Raw genomic sequence first — 20,409 nt, forward strand, 5'->3', positions numbered from 1 at the left:
AATTTGAGAGGACAGGCAGTCAGGAAAAGCTTTCCATCTCCTCAAAGATGCAAAGCAAGTCTCCCATGGGAAACTTACACCTACACTCCCAACTTAGGGCTGGTGGCACTAGGAAATAGTCCAGGAGGTAGTCAAACTTGGACCTGAGTTTGGAGCAGCAGACTGAAATTCAACTATTAACTAAACCAAAAGGGTAAGTGTGGTTTTCTGCTCAGCCCCACAAGAGTGTGAAAAAGTAGTCCTCACTCCTGGGAACACACAAACTCCACCAAGAACACAGGCTCCAGGACCTCAGCAGTAAATATTAAAATCACGCAGGTATCCTTCACATATCTTCAGAACAGGCCCAAAGGAAAATGTGACCACTCGGGGGTCTTCATGCAGTCAGTCAATAATGAGTGCCCGACTACGGGGCAAATATAATGAGGAGTATTCTCATTTGCCAAGAGCTCCTTGTTTATAAGACAGAAGCACTTACCTGGCCTGAAATTCCCAACTTTCTCCCTTTATTCACTCCAATATCTCCAAGAAGATTGCTGGCTCCCTCGGGTCTCCCACTGAAAAGATTAAGATGTTCTCCTGAAGCTCCAAACAACGCTTGCTGGGGATCCAGACCCTTGTAAGCCAGTCCATGTACATTATCTTTAGGTGTGAAATCCACAGGCATGACATCCTTGGGTGCAAAGGTCACATTTTCTAGCAGGTAGTCATCATCTTCATCCTATTTAAAAAGTGGAATGAAGGTGAGTCACTTGCTGGCGCAAAGTAAGCTTATAAAATACTATTTTCAAATGCAGTGATTAATTCCAAACAGAACATTTACCAAACTTTAATTTCCACTATTACAAATCACTACATCAAGTCCCTGAACAAATGATACCAACACAAGCAATTCCATTTTAACAGACTTGGTATATCTATGGTGCTGGCAGGCATATTGATGAATACATTATCTGACCTTATGAGGATAGTTTTAGGGTATGGGTATTTCACTGCAATGGGATACGATTCATTTCAAAAATTGTTTCTGGCTTGGCAGGTGTGACTCAGTGGTTGAGGATCAACCCATAAACCAGAGGTCATCAGTTCAATTCCTGGTCAGAGCACATGCCCAGGTTGCCAGCTGGATCCCCAGTAGGAGGCATACAGGAGGCAGCTGGTCAATGTTTCTCTCTCATCAATGTTTCTATCTCTCTCTCCCTTTCCCTTTCTCTCTAAAAAAATCAATTATATATATATTTATTTTAATCAATTTGTAAAATTTCACCTTCATGAAATAACAAATGCTACAGTCATCCCGTATAATACCTCAGATCCTTCTGAGCCTCCCGGAGGTAATGCACAGCCATAGATTTTCACTCCAGGATCTATACAAAGAGATTTCAAATGCATCAGTCATGAGCAACTGAAAAATACAGAAATCCAAGCTTCTGAAACTCTTAGAGGTGCATGGCTGCCCTTGTAAAAGGCGCTACAGCTCTAGGGTTGGAGACTGATCACTCAGAAAGTGTTTTCCCCCAGTCCTTGCCCATCCACTCTCTGGCAACAATGCGCGAAGTGAGTAACCACTACTCCTCCAGCACTAGGGAGAACCTAAAATAATTATTGCTGTTTCTAAGAGTTCATAGTCTGGCTGGGGAGACCAAGGGCAAGAAATAGAAAATAATCCTGTTAAATTGTGACACAGTTTTGGCAGAAGCAGGAAACAGTTTCATATGCTCCTGATAGGAATGTAAACTAATACAATTCTTCCAGAAAGCTATTTCACACTACACACAAAAAGCCTTAAAACACCTGCATGCCACCCAGCAATTTTATTTCTAGAAAAATGTAGCCATTACAAAATATTAGGGCCTGGCTGGTGTGGCTCAATGGTTGAGCGCTGACCCAGGAACCAAGAGGTCACCAGTTCGATGCCTGGTCAGGGCACATGTCTGGGTTTCGGGCTAGATCCCCAATAGGGGGGCATGCAGGAGGCAGCTGATTAATGATGTTTCTCTGTCATTGATGTTTCTATTTCTCTATCCCTCTCCCTTCCTCTCTCTCTAAAAATCAATAAAAACATTTTTTAAAAAAAGTATTAGGGCCGAAACTGGTTTGGCTCAGTGGATAGAGCATCGGCCTGCGGACTGAAGGGTCCCAGGTTCGATTCTGGTCAAGGGCATGTACCTGGGTTGCGGGCACATCCCCAGTAGGAGGTGTGCCGGAGGCAGCTGATCGATGTTTCTCTCTCATCGATGTTTCTAACTCTCTATCCCTCTCCCTTCCTCTCTGTAAAAAATCAATAAAATATACTAAAAAAAAAAAAAAAAAAAAAGTATTAGGGCCCTGGTTGGGTAGCTCAGTTGGTTAGAGCATCATGTCCCGACTAGAGGCCTGGTGCACAAAAATTTGTGCACTCGGGGGGAAAGGGGGGTCCCTCAGCCTGGCCTGTGCCCTCTCGCAGTCTGGGACCCCGCGGGAGATAAGGACCTGCTGGCTTAGGCCTGCTCCCGGGTGGCAGAGGGCAGGCCCAATCCCTAGGTGCAGCACCTGGTCGGGCTCAGAGCAGGGCCGATTGGGGAGTTGGGGCGCCGCCCCCTTCATGCACAGAGCAGGGCGATCAGGAGGTTGTGATTCCACCCTCAGTCACGCTCAGGGTAGGGCCGACAGGGGGGTTGGGGCACCGCCCCCTGTCATACACAGAGCAGGGTGGATCAGGGGGTTGGGGCGCCACCCTCTATCACCCACAGAGCAGGGCCGATCAGGGGGTTGGGGCGCCACCACTCTCACACTCAGGGCAGGGCCGATGGGGAGGTTATGGCTCTACCCCATCACACACAGAGCAGGGCCCGTGGGGGGGGAGGGGGTTGGGGCGCCACCACTCTCACACTCAGGGCAGGGCCGATGAGGAGGTTATGGCTCTACCCTGTCACACACAGAGCAGGGCCCGTGGGGGAGGGGAGGGTTGGGGCGCCGCACCCTGTCACACAAAGAGCCGCAGGGCGATCAGGGGGTTGGGGAGCTCCCCCGTATCAGGCACAGAGAAGGGCTGATCAGGAGGTTGGGGCGCCTTCCGCTGTCACGAACAGAACAGGGTGGATAGGGAGGTTGTGGCCCCGCCCCCTGTCACACACAGAGCCGCAGGGTGATCAGGGGGTTTGGGCGCTGCCCCCTGTCATGCTGATCCCGGTGCTGGGGGGCATATTACCCTTTTACTATATAGGATAGAGGCCTGGTGCATGGGTGGGGCTGGCTGGTTTGCCCTGAAGGGTGTCCTGGATCAGGGTGGGGGTCCCCATTGGAGTGCCTGGCCAGCCTGGGTGAGGGGATGATGGCTGTTTGCAGCTGGTCACACACCCTTCAGGGTGGGGGTCCCCACTGGGGTGCCTGGCCAGTCTGGGTGAGGGGCTGAGGGCTGAAGCTCCCAACTGCTCCTTTTTTTCTTTTTATTCTGGGCCAGCTTTAGCTCTGGCTCCAGCTCTGAGGCCTCTGCTGCTGAAAGCAGGTATCTGGTTTGTTTGGGTTCTATAATCGAAACAATGTATCAACTCCAGCTCTGAGATCCCAGCTGGCTGAAAGCAGGTTTCTGGGGTTTTGTTTAGCTTCTATATTTATTACAATGTTTCAAACTACAGGCTCAGAGGCCCGCAAGGCAGGCAGGGAACGTTGGTTTCCTCCGTCACTGAAGCAAGCAAACCTCATGTTAGTTTCAAGCTGCCTGGCTGCTGGCCGCCATCTTGGCTGGCAGTTAATTTGCATATCGCCCTGATTAGCCAATGGGAAGGGTAGCAGTCGTATGCTAATTACCATGTTTCTCTTTTATTAGATAGGATACCCCAAGGTTGTGGGTTCGATCCCTAATCAGGGCACATACAAGCATCAACCAATGAATGCATAAATAAGTGGAACAACAAATCAATGTTTCTCTCTTCCTCTCTCTCTAAATCAATAATTTTTTTAAAAAGTATTAGGATTAGGGTTAATGACAATCAATATACATACCAGGTTTTTGTTGGCGTGGTCTTCTCTTTACTCGAGGACCAATTCCTTGTCCTTCTTTCCAACCCATTTTTCTTAGCAATTCAAAACCAACAGATAATCTAGGATATCAAGGCATTAAAAATGAACTTCTTTTTATAACACTAGATAACAGTAGGAAGTGAGCAGCCTTTGAGTTCCTGCCTAGCTCATAATCTTTTCCTACTTGAACCCTTCCCCCCATTCATGTTAAAACTGCATGGCCTTGCCATTCTGGACGTGCTTTGGATGACTGGACTTGGGGTGTATGTCTGACCTGGGGAAGTTGATGAGATGTCTTTTCTCCTGGGCCCAGAATGGGCACATAGGAACTCCAGATGGTCCTTGTCAAGCATGGGGCCTGGGAAACCATGACATTTAAGGCTGTCATATCAGGCCACGTGCCCAGGAGCAGAACATGGAGGTAAGCAGAATGAGAGAGTAGAATGAGGTTGGAGATCTAGAGCACTCCATGCACTAACAATGCAAGACCCTTTTGGGAAAACCCCCCTTTGCACTCAAGTTAGGCTAAGAAGGCTTATCCTACTTGCAACCAAGCTTTCCCTAAGTAAGATCATCATATATATGCAAAGCAGTAATTTCAAGATCAGAAAAGTCAAAATTAAATTCTTCTCACGTTGCTGGCGTTATGAAGTCATCAAGCAGAGTGGCTCCAGGAATAGGGGCAGTAGCAGCTGCTAACTGCCTGGCCTTTTCTCGTATTCTATCTTTGGTTTTGGAAGCAAAATCATCTGTGGTAACAATTGCTTTAGGTGCGATCCCAAATTCACTAAGATCCTTTAAAAAAAAATCAAACAAAATTATTTCATTATTAGAGAAGTGATTAAACATGATGCATCACGTAGCTTTAGTTCTTTAAAAAAGTTAAGCCCTGGACAATGTTCAGTGTTGGGCCGTTCTCAGGTTCAATTCCCAGCCAAGGGCACGTACCTGGGTTGCAGGTTCGATCCTTGGCCCTGGTCGGGGTGCATACAAAAGACAACCAATGGATGTGTCTCTCACATCAATATTTCTCTCTCTCTCCTTTCCCTCTCCCTTCCACCCTATCTAAAAATCAAATGAACAATATTCTCAGGTGAGGATTAACAAAAAACACACAAAAAGTTAAAACCACAAAACTGAGTTTGGGATCAGGTGAGCGGCTGACTTCACACACTGACTTTGTTACCCTCACATAAGGCCAGTGGCCACGTGAAAAGGAAAATGGGGGGCTTGCAACCTAGTTCAATATCTGGTTAAAAATGCAGTCTTACTTCCCCACTCTGACTGACTTGGGCAGAACTGCAGAGCCTAACCCCAGGGCCCCGCCACAGCTGACTAGGGTGGAGCTGCAGGGACCCTCAGGGGCTCGCCACAGGAGGAGATATATAGGCCAGAGCCTCCCCACGAGTTCAGTTCAGGCTTTGGATCCGGAATTCCCCTGGACTAGCAGATCTGCGAAATAAAGGTTAAACTTTCCTCCCTCAGAGTGCTGGCTGATCGTTCTCCCGTGCATTCTGCCACAACACAAGGACAGGGACACTATAGTGGCTACTCAGTGAGGCCACAAGGAGCACTACCAAGCTAGGAAAACAGGAAGGACCTAATTCTTCTCAGGCAATATTTCAGAGGTCGGCGTGAAGGGGGCAAATCTTAGAGTCACAGCCAACAAGCATTCATGAGCACCTATATGCCCGGCCCTGAGTTAAGTGCTTTTGCATTTACTGTTGGCTGCCTGTCCAACAGTCATTGCCCCTACCTCTTTCCCCACAGCACCCAGAAATTGTATAGGCCAGTGGTCAGCAAACTCATTAGTCAACAGAGCCAAATATCAACAGTACAACGATTGAAATTTCTTTTGTGAGTCAAATTTTTTAAACTTAAACTATATAGGTAGGTACATTGTTATTAACTTAATTAGGGTACTCCTAAGGCTTAGGAAGAGCCACACTCAAGGGGCCAAAGAGCCACATGTGGCTCGCGAGCCGCAGTTTCCTGACCATGGGTATAGGCACCTGCTCCCTGGTGTGTGTAGGCTAGGGTGGGGGGAGAGTTAGGGAATGGGGGTTCATGTCTTGATCACTGGATCAAGCCAGTCATTTTGATCCCATTTCCCTTGCTTTAGGACTGCGCATGTAGCCGTGGCTGAGTAGCTCAATTAGAGCATCATCCCAATAAGCCAAGGTTGCAGGCTGGATCCCAAGTCAGGGCACATACAAGAGTCAAACAATGCATGCATAAATAAGTGGGACAACAAATGGATGTTTCTCTCCCTTTCTTTCTCTCTAAAATCAGTACATATTTTTTTATTTTTTTAAGAATAAGCATGTAGATCAATTTGTCCAAGCAGATGGGAGGGAAAATTCACTGGAAGATTTATGTAAATAGTTTCTTTGATCAAAAGAAAAGATACCAAGAAGAAAGTCTTTCTTCTACTAAATAATGTCATCGTGGCTGTGCCCCTGGGAACTCCTGCAGCCACCTTGCAACCATGAGACAATCTAGTGTAAGAACAAGCTGGCATGCAGAAGATGACTGAGAAGAGAGTCTGGGCCCGCTGGCAGGGCTCAGTGGCTGAGCGTCAACCTATGAACAAGGACGTCATGGTTCGATTCCTGGTCAGGGCATGTGCCCAGGTTGTGGGCTCGATCCCCAGTATGGAGTGTGCAGGAGGCAGCCGATCAATGATTCTCTCTTATCATTGATGTTTCTAGCGCTCCCTCTCCCTTCCTCTCTGAAATCAATAAAAAAAAACAAAACAAAAAAAAAAACAATAGGCCCAGGTGCCTGCACACTCCTTTCTCTAGCACTCACTGCTCAAACTGCAGTGTGCGTGAGTTACTGTGAAAGGCTGGAGACTTGGCTCAATGAATTCACTTTTGAGGTAACAGGCTTTTTCAAATAAATTTGCCTGTACAGGAATTCCTTGTTTTGTTGTACTTCACTTTACTGTCCTTTGCAGGTATTTCATTTTTTACAAATTGAAAATTTGTGGCAACCTTACATTGAGCAAGTCTAGTGGTGCCATTTTTCCAACAGCCTCAGATGATGGTTAACATTTTTTAGCAATAAAGTATTTTTTAATTAAGGTATGTAATTTTTTAAAAGAAATAATGCTATTGCACATTTATAGACTCTGGTAGAGTAAAAACATAACTTTTATATGTACTGGAAAACCAAGAATTTCACATGACTTGCTTTATTCCCATATTCGTTTTATTGCAGTGGAGTGGAACCTGAAACCCTGGGTGTAAGCTCCAACCAACTGAGCTATCCAGGAAGGGCTCTCCTACATGCTTTTTTAAAAATATATTTTTATTGATTTCAGAGAGGGAGAGGGAGAGAGAGATGGAAACATAAATGATGAGAGAGAATTACTGATTGGCTGCCTCCTGCATGCCCCACACTAAGGATCGAACTGGCCACCCGGGTATGTGCCCTGACCAGGAATCGAACTGTGTCCTCCTGGTTCATAGGTTGATGCTCAACCACTGAGCCATGCTGGCCCAGCATCCCCTTCTTGTCTTTAGAAACTACCCCCATCGTAAGATGCTGCTCTAATGAATGAGAATCCAGTGATACACAGGGCACTATAATCCAAGTACTTAAAAGATAAAACCTTACAAACAAAGAGGAAATCAGACACTGAACTTTCTGAGGAAGGTGAAGGTGCTACACCAACTAATTACAAACTAACTGGAATTAAAATTCTGCGCACCCACCTCTTCATCCATAAAATCTTCCGGACCAAGAACAGATTTGTCTGCTCTGTTCTGTCGTGAAGACACAAAGGAAGAGGGTGTCCATCCTTCAAAGAAAAGAGTTTAGAACATTACAATCCTAGGTAGCATTTGGCTTATAACTAAATAATTAAATAACATGTATGGACTTGAAAGCCCCAATAACTACAAACTCCTGGCTACTTCCCATCTCACTGCTCATACAGATGTAATTATTCCACATAAACTTATAAGCCCCATACCCCTTGTTGTCAGAACTTAGTGTATACAGTGAGGCTTCCCCATAAAAAATTGGAACCAAGTAAAATCAAATTACACATGGATAGTTAAACTGAAAAGGACACAAGTAGATCTGACCAGAAAGCTTCAAGGTCACCATAGAAGGCAGGACCACTATGAGACCAGCAGAACAGCAACTTACACTGACAAATTAGCATATCAAATTAACAATATGTCTGGTGAACACAAAACACAATATTCAGATGATGTATTATAGAATTGTACATCTGAAACCTACATAATTTTATTAATCAGTCACCCAAACATATTCAATAAATTCAATAAGAAATTAAAATTTTAGGCCCAGCCAGTGTGGCTCAGTGGTTGAGCATTGACTTAGGAGCCAGGAGGTCACTGGTTGAATTCCTGGTCAGGGCACATGCCCAGGTTGCAGGCTGGACTCCCAGTATGGGGTGTACAGAAGGTAGCTGATCAATGTTGATGCTTCTCATTGATGTTTCTATTTCTCTCTCTCTAAAAATCAACAAAAACATATTTTTTTTAATTAAAATTTTAACCCTAGCCCTGACCGGTTTGGCTCAGTGGCTAGAGCGTCAGCCTGCAGACTGAAGGATCCCGGGTCCGATTCCAGTCAAGGGCATGTACCTTGGTTGCGGGCACATCCCCAGTGGGGGGCGTGCAGGAGGCAGCTGGTCGATGTTTCTCTCACATCGATGTTTCTGACTCTCTATCCCTCTCCCTTCCTCTCTGTAAAAAATCAATAAAATATTTTTTTTAAAAAAATTAAAAGAAACAATATGTCAAGGTACAGTCAGCCAAGAAAGAATGGCAAAAGAGAAAGTTACAAAAGCAATGCAAATAACATTCAGGGTGCCTAACCCAAGGACTTTGGTCTAAGGCAGTGGTTCTCAACCTTGGCTGCACATTAGAATCACCTGGGAATCTTTTTAAAATCCTGATTTCTAACAGAGACAGATCCAAAGACAGAGAAACAGCGATCAGACTATTAATCCCCAGAGGGAAAGTAGGGGAGGGTGGGGGTAAGCGGAAGAGATCAACCAAAGGACTTGTATGCATGCATATAATCCAAACCAATGGACATGGACAACAGGGGGATGAGAGCATGAGTGGGAGGGGGGGAGGGGAGGATGGGGGTTAATGGGGGTATGAGGACACATTTGTAATACCTTAACTAATAAAGAATTTAAAGATAAATAAATAAATAAAAATTAAAAAAAAAATCCTGATTTCTGGGCCTCATCCTCCGGAAATTCTGTTTTTTTTGTTACTAATGTTGTGGCCCCACCCCGTAACAAAGAAACAGAATTTCCGGAGGATGAGGCCCAGAAATCAGGATTTTAAAAAGATTCCCAGGTGATTCTAATGTGCAGCCAAGGTTGAGAACCACTGGCTAAGGGCAGGCAATGGCCATAGCAGGCCCCCAATTCCATCAAACACCTGAGTCCTATAACTAACCGTCCTGTTCCCCATCCACAGTCACTAAGCATGTGCCCTGACTAAAGAGAGAGAATGCTCTGGCCATCAAATGCATCTGTAACCCTCTGCAGATAAGCTTCTTTAGATTTCTCTAAGAGTGACAGATTTCTCTACTTTCTGATATCTTACAATTCTTGCTGAGGAGTACGGGCTATCTACTATTGGCAGATGGGTGGAGCAGGTTTCTGGGTCAACCTGGGAGATTGATTTCCCAGGAGAGTAAGAATCTGCTCTCTTGGGCAATACCGTGGGCCAGCACCTTCCTCCACTTTCGATTTCTGTAGTCTTTCCCCTATTTCTGCAGAGTCCTTGAATCTGTCGCTCCTAATGGTAAAGAGCTATTTCAGTATATTAACATATCACAGTCTACCTGCGTAATCATTTGAACTGGTCCTTCCTTTTAATTATAATATGCAACATAGCCATAATTATATTCTTCTTCATAATTGAAAGATTTAATTTTATTATTATTTTTTAATCTTTATTGTTGAAAGTATTACATATGTCCCGCTTTTTCCCCTATCGACCCCCTCCAACCCACTTCCACCCACTCCCCCTCCCCAGCCCCCCACTACTCCACTGTCTACATCCATGGATTATGCATATATGCATATATGATCACCTCCCATCCACTAGAGATTCTGCTCTGTTCCATGCTTCCATGTCTCTGGATCCACTCCATTCATCCGTTTATTTTGTTAATTAGATTCTACATATGAGTGAGATCATGTGATACTTGTCTTTCTCTGACTGACTTATTTCATTTAGCATGATGCTCTCCAGGTCCATCCATGCTGTCTCAAAGGGTAAGAGAGTCTTCTTTTTCACTGCTGCATAGTATTCCATTGTGTAAATGTACCACAGCTTTTTTTATCCACTCATCTACTGATGGGCACTTGGGCTGTTTCCAGATCTTAGCTATTGTAAATTGCAACACAGCCATAATTATAATAATCAGCAATGTATTTGTGTGCTTCCTTCTTCACAAACCCTACTGCCATTTTAAACATTGTAATAATGTGCTATTTTCATAGTGTCTTAATTTGGTTTAGTTATCTTAATTTGTTTTTTTAAAAAAAATAAAGCTAAATATTCCATATACTGGTAGTATTCTATCTTACCTGAAGTAAACTGTTCAAATACTTTGATCATTTGCCTACTGAACTGATCTTTACACATTCTGAATACTGAGCTTTTTTTTTTTTTTAAATATATTTTATTGATTTTTTACAGAGAGGAAGGGAGAGGGATAGAGAGTTAGAAACATCGATGAGAGAGAAACATCGATCAGCTGCCTCCTGCACTCTCCCCACTGGGGATGTACCCGCAACCAAGGTACATGCCCTTGACCGGAATCGAACCTGGGACCCTTGAGTCCGCAGGCCGATGCTCTATCCACTGAGCCAAACCGGTTAGGCCCTGAATACTGAGCTTTAACATCTTATTTACACCAACCATTTTTTTACATGGTTCTTTTTCTTTCTTTCCTGCATTACTTTTCATCTTTATTTTACCACTGTTGTTGTGTACAAGTTATTTTTTAATTAATTTACTTTCCAATTATAGTTGACATACAATATTATATTAATTTCAGGTGTACAGCATAGTAGTTAGACATTTATATAATTTATGAAGTAATCCCCTGATAATCTAGTATCCATCTAACAACATATATAGTTATAGTATTACTGGCTATATTAAAACTTATTTTTTTTATAAATAAATAAATAAATATATATATACACATAAAATCTGTCCTATCTTGTTCTTAATTCCTACATGAGTTAATTAGTCCATCTTCTATTCATATCTGAGATATACAAACCATTTTTCCTCCAGTTTCTATGTTAAAACATTAAAAAACATACATTACTTTAATGAATGCAGAATATATTACATTGCACCATGTGAAAAATGTAACAGATTTTCTCCAGGTTGAGAGCATGTACTGACAGGTGAGGGCTTGGTCCCATGTCAGGATAGCGGAGTCTGATCCTCAGCTTCACCTGCAAAACGACTGTGACACCTGCCCTCCTTAGTCACTGAGCCGTGTGAGACAGTGATTAACCGAGTGGATCTGTGTGAGAGTACTTTGTGCATGGCAAGATGCAATGTAAAACGGAAGTCATTATCATCATTTTATCATCCAGTTATAGTTTATGTTAGTGAAAAAAACTCATCTTCAGGTTGCAATCAATCAAACCTGAGTCTGGAAACATTCCAAATGTTGAGAGAAGACAAAAGTGTACAATGTATGTACTAAAATGTTATAATAAGTTTTTTAAAAAGAGAGGTAGGGAGACGAGAATCTTGTGACATTTCAATCACTTGCTTTAGCAAGAATATAGCTGTAAGTAGGAAAATCATACCTTCTTTTGAGCCGACAGTGTTGAAGTACCCAGCAGAAAACCCTCCACTGAAGGCTCCATGAAACCGCTTATACCTTCCTTTTTCATCTCTGACAGTCTGATCCTGAAGAGGAGTTGGCTTCTTTGGTCTCTCACCTAAAAAAAATATTTTGAATGAGAAAGAAGAATGGGGATAGTGGATTAGAAAAAAAATTAAGGAAGATGTCATTTCTTAAATATAATAAATTGTTCACTTCCGGTAACATCAAATATAGTAATTTTAATTACATTCCTATTCCTAGACTTCACTAGCTTATATAGCTTAGGAAGTATTAATTTTACCAAGTTTCTTTATACTCTAAAGCAATTATAGATGTCTTTTATTTATATTAGAAATATTTTTTAGAAAAAATGGCCGGCTTTTCCCACTAACTTTCATTATGAAAACTGAATTATATTGGCCAAGGAGGAGAATACAAATAGATGGAAAAAAAATCTGCTGGCAGTGAAGGAGGCAAATTGCTGGTGTGGCACATGGCAGGCATAAGTCTGCAACAGAAAAAATACTTCTATGTCTCTTCTAGAACTTCATATCATTCCCAACTCCAGAATTTTTCCTTAGGTATTGCCCATTTTTTCCAAATCTTAAGTTTCCTTATTTCTGGGAATCTTCTGATTCTATAGTTACTATTCTTTTTTTAAATATATTTTTATTGATTTCAGCGAGGAAGGAAGAGGGAGAGATGAGAGAGAATCATTGATCGGCTGCCTCCTGCACACCCTCTACTGGGGATAGAGCCCCCAACCTGGGCATGTGCCCTTGACCGGAATCGAACCTGGAACCCTTCAGTCTGCAGTCAACGCTCTATCCACTGAGCAAACCAGCTAGGGCTATAGTTACTATTCTTTAAACTCACTCCTTTTCCTATTTTGCTGAAAGGGGTTGGGTTGCTATGTCACACAAGCAGAAAGGAACTTATATGTTTTATCAACTCAAATTCAAAATTCTGAATCTATTTAAAATAAAAGTAACCATCAAGTTAGTTTCAAACATTCAATACAGAAAGCAAGTCATACAATAGTTAAGGGCACAGGGTTGAGAGTCACAGCTCTCTGGAATTCCACATTTACTAGCACTGGGACTTAATCATCTTAACCTCTCTGTGCCTCAATTTCCTCATCTGTAAAACAGGGATGAGCCCGTCAGGTGTGGCTTTGTGGTTGAGCGTCAACCCATGAACCACGAAGTTGTTGGTTCAATTCCCTTCAGGGCACTTGTTTGAGTTGCAGGCTCAATCCCCAGTAGGGGGCGTGCGGGGGCAGCCGATAGATGTTTCTCTCTCTCCCTCTCCTTTCCTCTCTCTCTAAAAATCAATAAAAACAAATTTTAAATAAATTTAAAAAATAAAATGGGGATGACACTAATAGTAATAACTATATCATATGATTGTTATGCAAATTAAATAAGATAATGCCTGTGAAGTGCTTAACAAGAAGAGGGACACACAATAAATACTTTTATTTTTTATTTTTTTTTTTAAAATATATTTTATTGATTTTTTACAGAGAGGAAGGGAGAGAGATAGAGAGCCAGAAACATCGATGAGAGAGAAACATCGATCAGCTGCCTCCTGCACATCCCCCGCTGGGGATATGCCCGCAACCCAGGTACATGCCCTTGACCGGAATCGAACCTGGGACCCTTCAGTCCGCAGGCCGACGCTCTATCCACTGAGCCAAACCGGTTTTGGCCACAATAAATACTTTTAAAGTACGAGGTAGTACTATTATTATTATTACCATTATTATTATTATTATTCACAATAGGTAAGATGTGTCCTAAAGTTCATGTGTACTTGTTACTTCAATAATTAAGCCAGTTACTACTTCTGGAAGATGGAACAAAAAGTAAAGGAACTTGCCAGGCTGGCGTGGCTTAGTGGTTGAGCATCAACCTATGAATCAGGAGGTCAGGGTTCGATTCCCCGTCAGGGCACATGCCCGGGTTGCAGGCTCTATCCCCAGTGGGGGTCATACAGGAGGCAGCTGAACAATGATTCTCTCTCATCATTGATGTTTCTCTCTCTCTCTCTCTCTCCCTCCCTCTCTGAAATCAGTAAAAATATATTTAAAAAGAAAAAAAGTAAAGTAACTTCCAGTCTCACTGTCTTAAATTCTTACTTGTAGCTTATGGGGTCTCTAGGTCATTTCTGGAGTATAATCCACAGGAGGGTAGTCAAGAGTAACCCACAGAATTTGAAGACGAACAGATCTGGGCTCAAATCCCCGTACCCTGTTACTTGCTAGCTCTGTAAACTTGGGCAAGTTACTTGATCTCCATAAGCCTTAGCTCCGAAACTACAAAATAAGGGCACTAACAGAGCCTATCTTATAGATTCGTGCTGAGAATTAAATACCACATTCAGAGATCTGATCTTAGCAAAGCTCAGTTAACTTCAGCTATAATTACATTTCACTCTAAAGAACTGACAATTTAGGACCCACAATCCAAGATTTCCACCATATCTTAGAAATGCAGTAAACATGTGCATGTGCACTTGGCATGATTTTTGGCAAAGGAGGGGTTTCTCAACATTAGCGCCTATTGCCATTTTGTTGTGGGGAACAGTCATCGTGTGAATGCGAGAGAGGCAGGTCCTCCCAATGCTGGGTGCTGGTCTTGCTCTGTTCTCCAGATGCTTCTGATCTGAAAGGGGAGGCAAGATCTGCAGATAACTGCTCGGGACCCATGGCTGAGATGATGAGGGCCAACCACAGGACTCCCGAGGAGGCGCCACCTTTAACCACTCCAGGGAGAAGGTGGCATTTTAGCCAGGCCTGCTTATAATTATTGCTACTAATAATAACTAACCCCTTCTTGTCACACATGTTATTTCATTCATCATACCCTGATAAAGATGCTTTGATTAAGTATCTGCCCTGAGGTCCACAGCTAATAGCACAAAGCTGAACTCAGATCCCAACTCTGCTTCCAAGCCAGGGATGCCACCCATACTGTCCTTCACTCACCCCTGACCGAAAGTTTACTGAGGGCCTCACATGGAAGCAGCCCTGTTCTAGATCCTACGTATGGAATACTGAATGCAACTCCACCCCTGATCCCAGGGTGCCCAGAGCCTGGCAGAGGAGACCTGTGTGTATAGGAACTCTTCTGACAGTGTGTAAAGAGCACAACATCATCGTCACTCTGACCAGGAGCAGAATTTGATAGCTGCAAATACGAACACAATTTTCAACAGAGGCCTAAAAGGGGAATGTCAGATGTCTTGAGAAAGTAGTCTAGTCTGCCTGGATGGCAGGGAAGGAATGTAACATGAAACCAGAAGGGAGGACCATGAAGAAGGCCTTGAACATGGTGCTGCAGGGTCTGTGATATGTCTTATGGGTGATGGGAGCCACAGATAGTTTTTTTTTTTATTGATTTCAGAGAAGAAGGGAGAGGGAGAGAGATAGAAACATCAATGATGAGAGTATCACTGATGGACTGCCTCCTGCATAACGCCCACTGGGGATCGAGTCCATGTGCCCTGACCAAGAATCGAACCGTGACCTCCTGATTCAGAGGTCGATGCTCAACCACTGAACCACACCAGCTGTGCCAGATCGTTTTAAGTGGGAGAGTCACAGCATCAAGGAGGAGGAAAATGGTCCTAAAACTAATTTGTGTTCAGGATTGAAGCAGGATAGTAAGCTAGGGAAAGTCCTTGACAAGTGGAATAAAAGAAACTGAGACAAAATAATTAGACAAGGCCAAATAATTTGAGCAATTTACAGCCAGCTAATAAATCACAAGATTTTATCTTCCCTAACCAAGGACACTTAGGAGCAAATGGTTTACACCTTCCAGACTGTCCCTGGGCAGACCAGCCTCAGTCCCAGTCCCTTTTCAATGCCTTCTTTACAAATAAAACTAACCAGAAAATAACCCTGACCTGTCTATATGCACATTTTGATGAATCAACATATTGAAGGACACGCCTGGAAAGCTAATGAATATTCTGTTAAGACCCTCCTCTTAGATCTCCCCTAGGATTCCAGCCAGCCAAGAAAAGACTTAAAAAGCCTCAAGACAAAGGCTCCACAGTGTGCTCTCACTAGAGCACACCCAAGCCTTGTATCTTTGCTCTTTGTCTCCTAAACTTTAAGAGTCCCCACAAGCCTTGCAATCAGGGGAGCAGTGGGTAGCAGCATCTCGATCCAGGCTTACCCCCTGAACCTGTCTCCAAGGCCCCCTATTCTCTGACTTTCTCCTGTTGTTTCTTCTACCATAAGCCCTTCCTTTATTTCACTGTCCCCACCTTCAATAAACATACTCTCAAAACTACCTGGACTCATGTTGTGAAATCTTTCCTTCATGAAGTCAAGAATCTACACACTACAAGTGAGCCCTAGGAGACCCACCTGGGGCACACACCCCTCCGGTAACAGGATGAGCTGGAGGTGACAATTCTAGAGCCAAGTGAAAGTGTCTAAGGAAAGAGTAGGTAAGTACTGGTGCCCGCCTCCTTCCAGGCCAGAGGGCGTATGATGTCTCTGGGTCTGTGTGTGACAGTGCAGCCAATAAACCTTTCTATCAGGGACAGCAACTTTAATTAAGTGGTGGAGTCTTTCCCCTAACAATGTTTGTCTAACCTGTCACTAAGACTTCAAAGCAGGAAGCAAAAATGATTATGGGTCTAGTATGTTATAATGTAAAATGTACTCAGAGTGCATTTAAACTTCAAAGTGCTTGGGAAACAATAAATCAATACTCAGAAACTTCTGGCTGGGTAGCTCAGTTGGTCAGAGCATTATCCCTATATACCAAGGCTGTAGGTTCGATCCCGGGTCAGAGCACATACAAGAACCAACCAATGAATGCATAAATAAGTGGAACAACAAACTGACTTATTCTCTCTCTCTTGTTCTCCTTTCCTTGCTCTATCTAAAATCAATAAAATTAAAATTAAAATATATATGTATATTTTTAAAAACTTCTAATAGTGAGAATTTAAAGGATGATTTCAGGCCCTGGAAAAAAAAAATCTACAGCCCTGACTGGTTTGGCTCAGTGGATAGAGCATCGGCCTGCGGACTGAAAGGTCCCAGGTTCGATTCCGGCCAAGGGCATGTACCTTGGTTGCGGGCACATCCCCAGTCGGGGAGTGTGCAAGAGGCAGCTGATCGATGTTTCTCTCTCATCCCTCTCCCTTCCTCTCTGTAAAAAAATCAATAAAATATATTTAAAAAGAAAAAAAGAAAAAAAATCTACAAATCAAATGTCCTTTCCTTCCACTTCAAAAGCAAGGTTAGGCCATTAGGCTTCATTTCAGATTTCGTGCAACATCAAAACAGGAACATTTAGAAAAATATAGGTCAAGTGGTTGATGACTTACATACAATACGTCACTTCACAAGGAAACAACTATGAGACCAGAAATATAGAATAGATATGAACAGCTGCCTAAGATGGTTATAAACCACCACGCCCATTTAACCCTTGCCCTGCATAGCTAAGTTCAAACCAGTTTCCAAAGGATCCCATGCCACCTTCTCAAGTTTTCCTGCTAGCTTGCATAGGTTATTTCCTGTCTACCGTCACATACTTTTGCACTTGTGAACCTTGTACTTTCGTTCTGTGGATGAAAAGGGGGTTCTACAATAAATCTGACAAGACCAGTGACCTCATAGGGTGATCTGAACATAAATTCTTAACAGGCATGTCATGGTGAGTAGTCACACTCAAAGCATGTAACTTTTTAGGAAGATTTATCTTTGCCTTAAGCAAGCCCTGTCCATTATTCTTGTGTATCTAGGTTAACACATCTTTGAAATGACAAAGAAATCCTCTTTTTTCAGACCCCTCAGAGATGTAACCTCCTTCAAGGGAGCACATAATCTTGTTACTGCCCTGTAATCTAATCCCCACCTTGCTTTCTCTCAATTTCATTTAATCTTCCTTAGGTCCCCTCCTTAACTCCAAATGCCTTTTTTTTTTAATGTTTATGTTTTTATTGATTTTAGAGAGAGAAGAAAGGAGAGGGAGAGAAATACCCATCTAAAAGAGAAATGTTGCCCTAGCTGGTTTGGCTCAGTGGATAGAGCGTCGGCCTGAGGACTGAAGGGGTCCCAGGTTCGATTCCAGTCAAGGGCATGTACCTTGGCTGCGGGCACATCCCTGCGGTGTTTCTCCCTCATCGATGTTTCTAACTCTCTATCCCTCTCCCTTCCTCTCTGTAAAAAATCAATAAAATATATTTTTAAAAAAATAAAAATAAAAAAATAAAAGAGAAATGTTGATTGGTTGCCTCCCGCATCCACCCAGACCAGGATTGAGCCCACAATCTGGGCATGTGCCCTGATGAGGAATCGAACTGGCAACCTTTCGGTGCATGGGAAGATGCTCAACCAACTGAGCCACATGGACCAGGGCCAAATGCTTTTTTCAGTGATTTCAGAGAGAGGAAGGGAGAGGGAGGGGGAGAGAGGTAGAAACATCAATGATGAGAGAGAATCATTGATTGGCTGCCTCCTGCACACCCACTACTGGGGATGGAGCCCGTACCCTGACAGGGAATCGAACCATGATCTGGTTCATGGGTTGACACTCAACCACTGAGCAACACTGGGCAGGCCAAATGCAAATAATAATAATAATAATAATAATAATAATAATAAACCACACTTGTAAATGATCATTTTGGTAAACTATCATTTTGGGAGGCATTTTTTTTAGTCTGTTGAGATCTTGCTTCCAGGCATATCCCGTTTGGTTCAAAGAAACTCAAACTCTAACAATTATCTACAGGCTTGAACATTTCTTAACAAGTTAACAGCTCTTAACTAGATTTGAAACTCTTTAAATAAAGGATCTTTGTCAACAAATTCTTTGAGATCATGGGGTGATGTATTTTCCAATGAAGCTAATGTAATCTTAGACTGTATTAAAGAAATTCAGTCTAGAATGAAAGACACAGTCGTGACGGCCCTGTTCTACCCACACTCCGGTACCATACTTGGAGAAATGCTTTAACAAATTAGGGTAGAGGACTGTAAATGAATGTATCAGAGAGCTGAGGATGTTAAGCGTGGTACAGAGATGCCTTAAAAGAAATTCAAAGGCTGTCTTCAAACACACAAAGAGCTTTCAGCAGACTAGCCTTTCTCCGTCTTTCGGAAGCAGAGGATGGCAGCAGGGCCAGTATATGGCAGAAGTGTCTAATGATTACAACTGTTCATAGGTAATAAAAGGGCCAGTGGAAATGTCCCAGAAGTACAACCAGCCAGCAGGATGTGGTCAGGGTAGGAAAGAGATCTCACCAATAGGAGGTCTGCAAGGAACTCCCAGCCATGCTTCCTTCCTCTTCCCCACAGGGAAAGAACTGCCACCAGTCCTTACTGGGCATTCAATACATACTTTGCTGAACAAATCAAGTCATTAAGAGGATCAGGCCAGAACATGGGAGAGAAGCTTGCTTGCCTTGCCCTCCCCTACATCCCACCAGCAAGCTTGTCAGCTCTGCTTTCAAAGTATATCTGGGCCCAGGACACGACTTATCACCGTGGCCACCGCTAACACTCCAGTCCAAGCATCATCATCTCCAGACCTCTTTTCGCTGATCTCCCTGCTTCGCTCTTGCCCACCCCCAACCCGACGCCTATTCTCAAAATAGGTAATCTTTAAAATGTACACCTCTCCCCGGTGTAAACTCCCCCACACTCCTACACTCCCCGCTCCACCGACACCAGTCCTGCCTGTCCCTCAATCTGCAAAACTGGCCCCGACTTCAGAGCCTTTGCCTCTGCCGTGCCACCTGAAATGCTCTTCCCCCAGATCTTCGTACGGTTGGTTCCTTCCTCTGTTTCAAATCTGGCCTCAAACACGCTCTCCTCGTAAAGACATTGCCTGACCACCCAGCCCCACTCTCCCAGGAGCTTGTCTCGGCATCTTGCTGTTTCCCATCCCTGAGTCTCTCGTCCGTCGCTCCAGAACGTGAGCCCGAAAGCTCGCCGCACGCCTCGCATCGCTGTCCCCAGCGCCCGCAGTTGGGAGTCTTGGCCCCGGGCCAGCCAAGCCCCGCACAGTGTTATGCGTTTCTCCCCAAATCCTGGACCCCAAACAGACTCGCACCTTCTTCCAGTGGCTCCAAGCCTGTCCCATAGCTGACCAAGTCCTCCTCGCTGTCACTGTCCCGGGCCGCCATCCTGCTCCCTGCCGGGCCCCGCCCCCTCGCTACGGGGGCCTCGACAGGCCAAAAGCCTTCCGCTCTTTCCGCTCCGCAAACCTAAGCCTCTGGCCCAGTGATTCTCAACCTTCTGGCCCTTTAAATACAGTTCCTCATGTTGTGACCCAACCATAAAATTATTTTTGTTGCTACTTCATAACTGTAATGTTGCTACTGTTATGAATCGTAATGTAAATATCTGACATGCAGGATGGTCTTAGGCGACCCCTGTGAAAGGGTCATTGGACCGCCAAAGGGGTCGCGACCCACAGGTTGAGAACCGCTTGGAGTCTGGCCTCAGATCTGTGCCTAGGAGTTCTCAAACCCGTCTGCAGGAGGCGGACCTGGAAGGCGTTGCCT

General features: G+C 43.8%; 1 protein-coding gene across 3 annotated transcripts in view; it reads right to left on the bottom strand.

Moving 5' to 3' along the window:
- GPATCH1 (G-patch domain containing 1) overlaps positions 1-20,051 on the bottom strand; it is a 56,004-nt gene extending 35,953 nt beyond the window's left edge. For all 3 annotated transcript variants that reach the window (XR_004973670.1, XM_036346552.1, XM_036346551.1), the window contains exons 1-7: positions 19,956-20,051; positions 11,846-11,980; positions 7,722-7,807; positions 4,637-4,797; positions 3,985-4,082; positions 1,309-1,367; positions 479-721 (exon numbers count right to left, since the gene is read on the bottom strand). Coding sequence is in view for 2 of the 3 variants with exons in the window: in XM_036346552.1 (XP_036202445.1) it covers positions 479-721; positions 1,309-1,367; positions 3,985-4,082; positions 4,637-4,797; positions 7,722-7,807; positions 11,846-11,980; positions 19,956-20,028 (855 nt within the window). In the remaining variant the exon portion in view is untranslated. The remainder of the gene's footprint in view (positions 1-478; positions 722-1,308; positions 1,368-3,984; positions 4,083-4,636; positions 4,798-7,721; positions 7,808-11,845; positions 11,981-19,955) is intronic.
- Between the last annotated feature and the right edge of the window lie 358 nt (positions 20,052-20,409).

Source organism: Myotis myotis, unplaced genomic scaffold (assembly GCF_014108235.1).
Source record: "Myotis myotis isolate mMyoMyo1 unplaced genomic scaffold, mMyoMyo1.p scaffold_m19_p_19, whole genome shotgun sequence".
NCBI lineage: Eukaryota > Metazoa > Chordata > Mammalia > Chiroptera > Vespertilionidae > Myotis > Myotis myotis.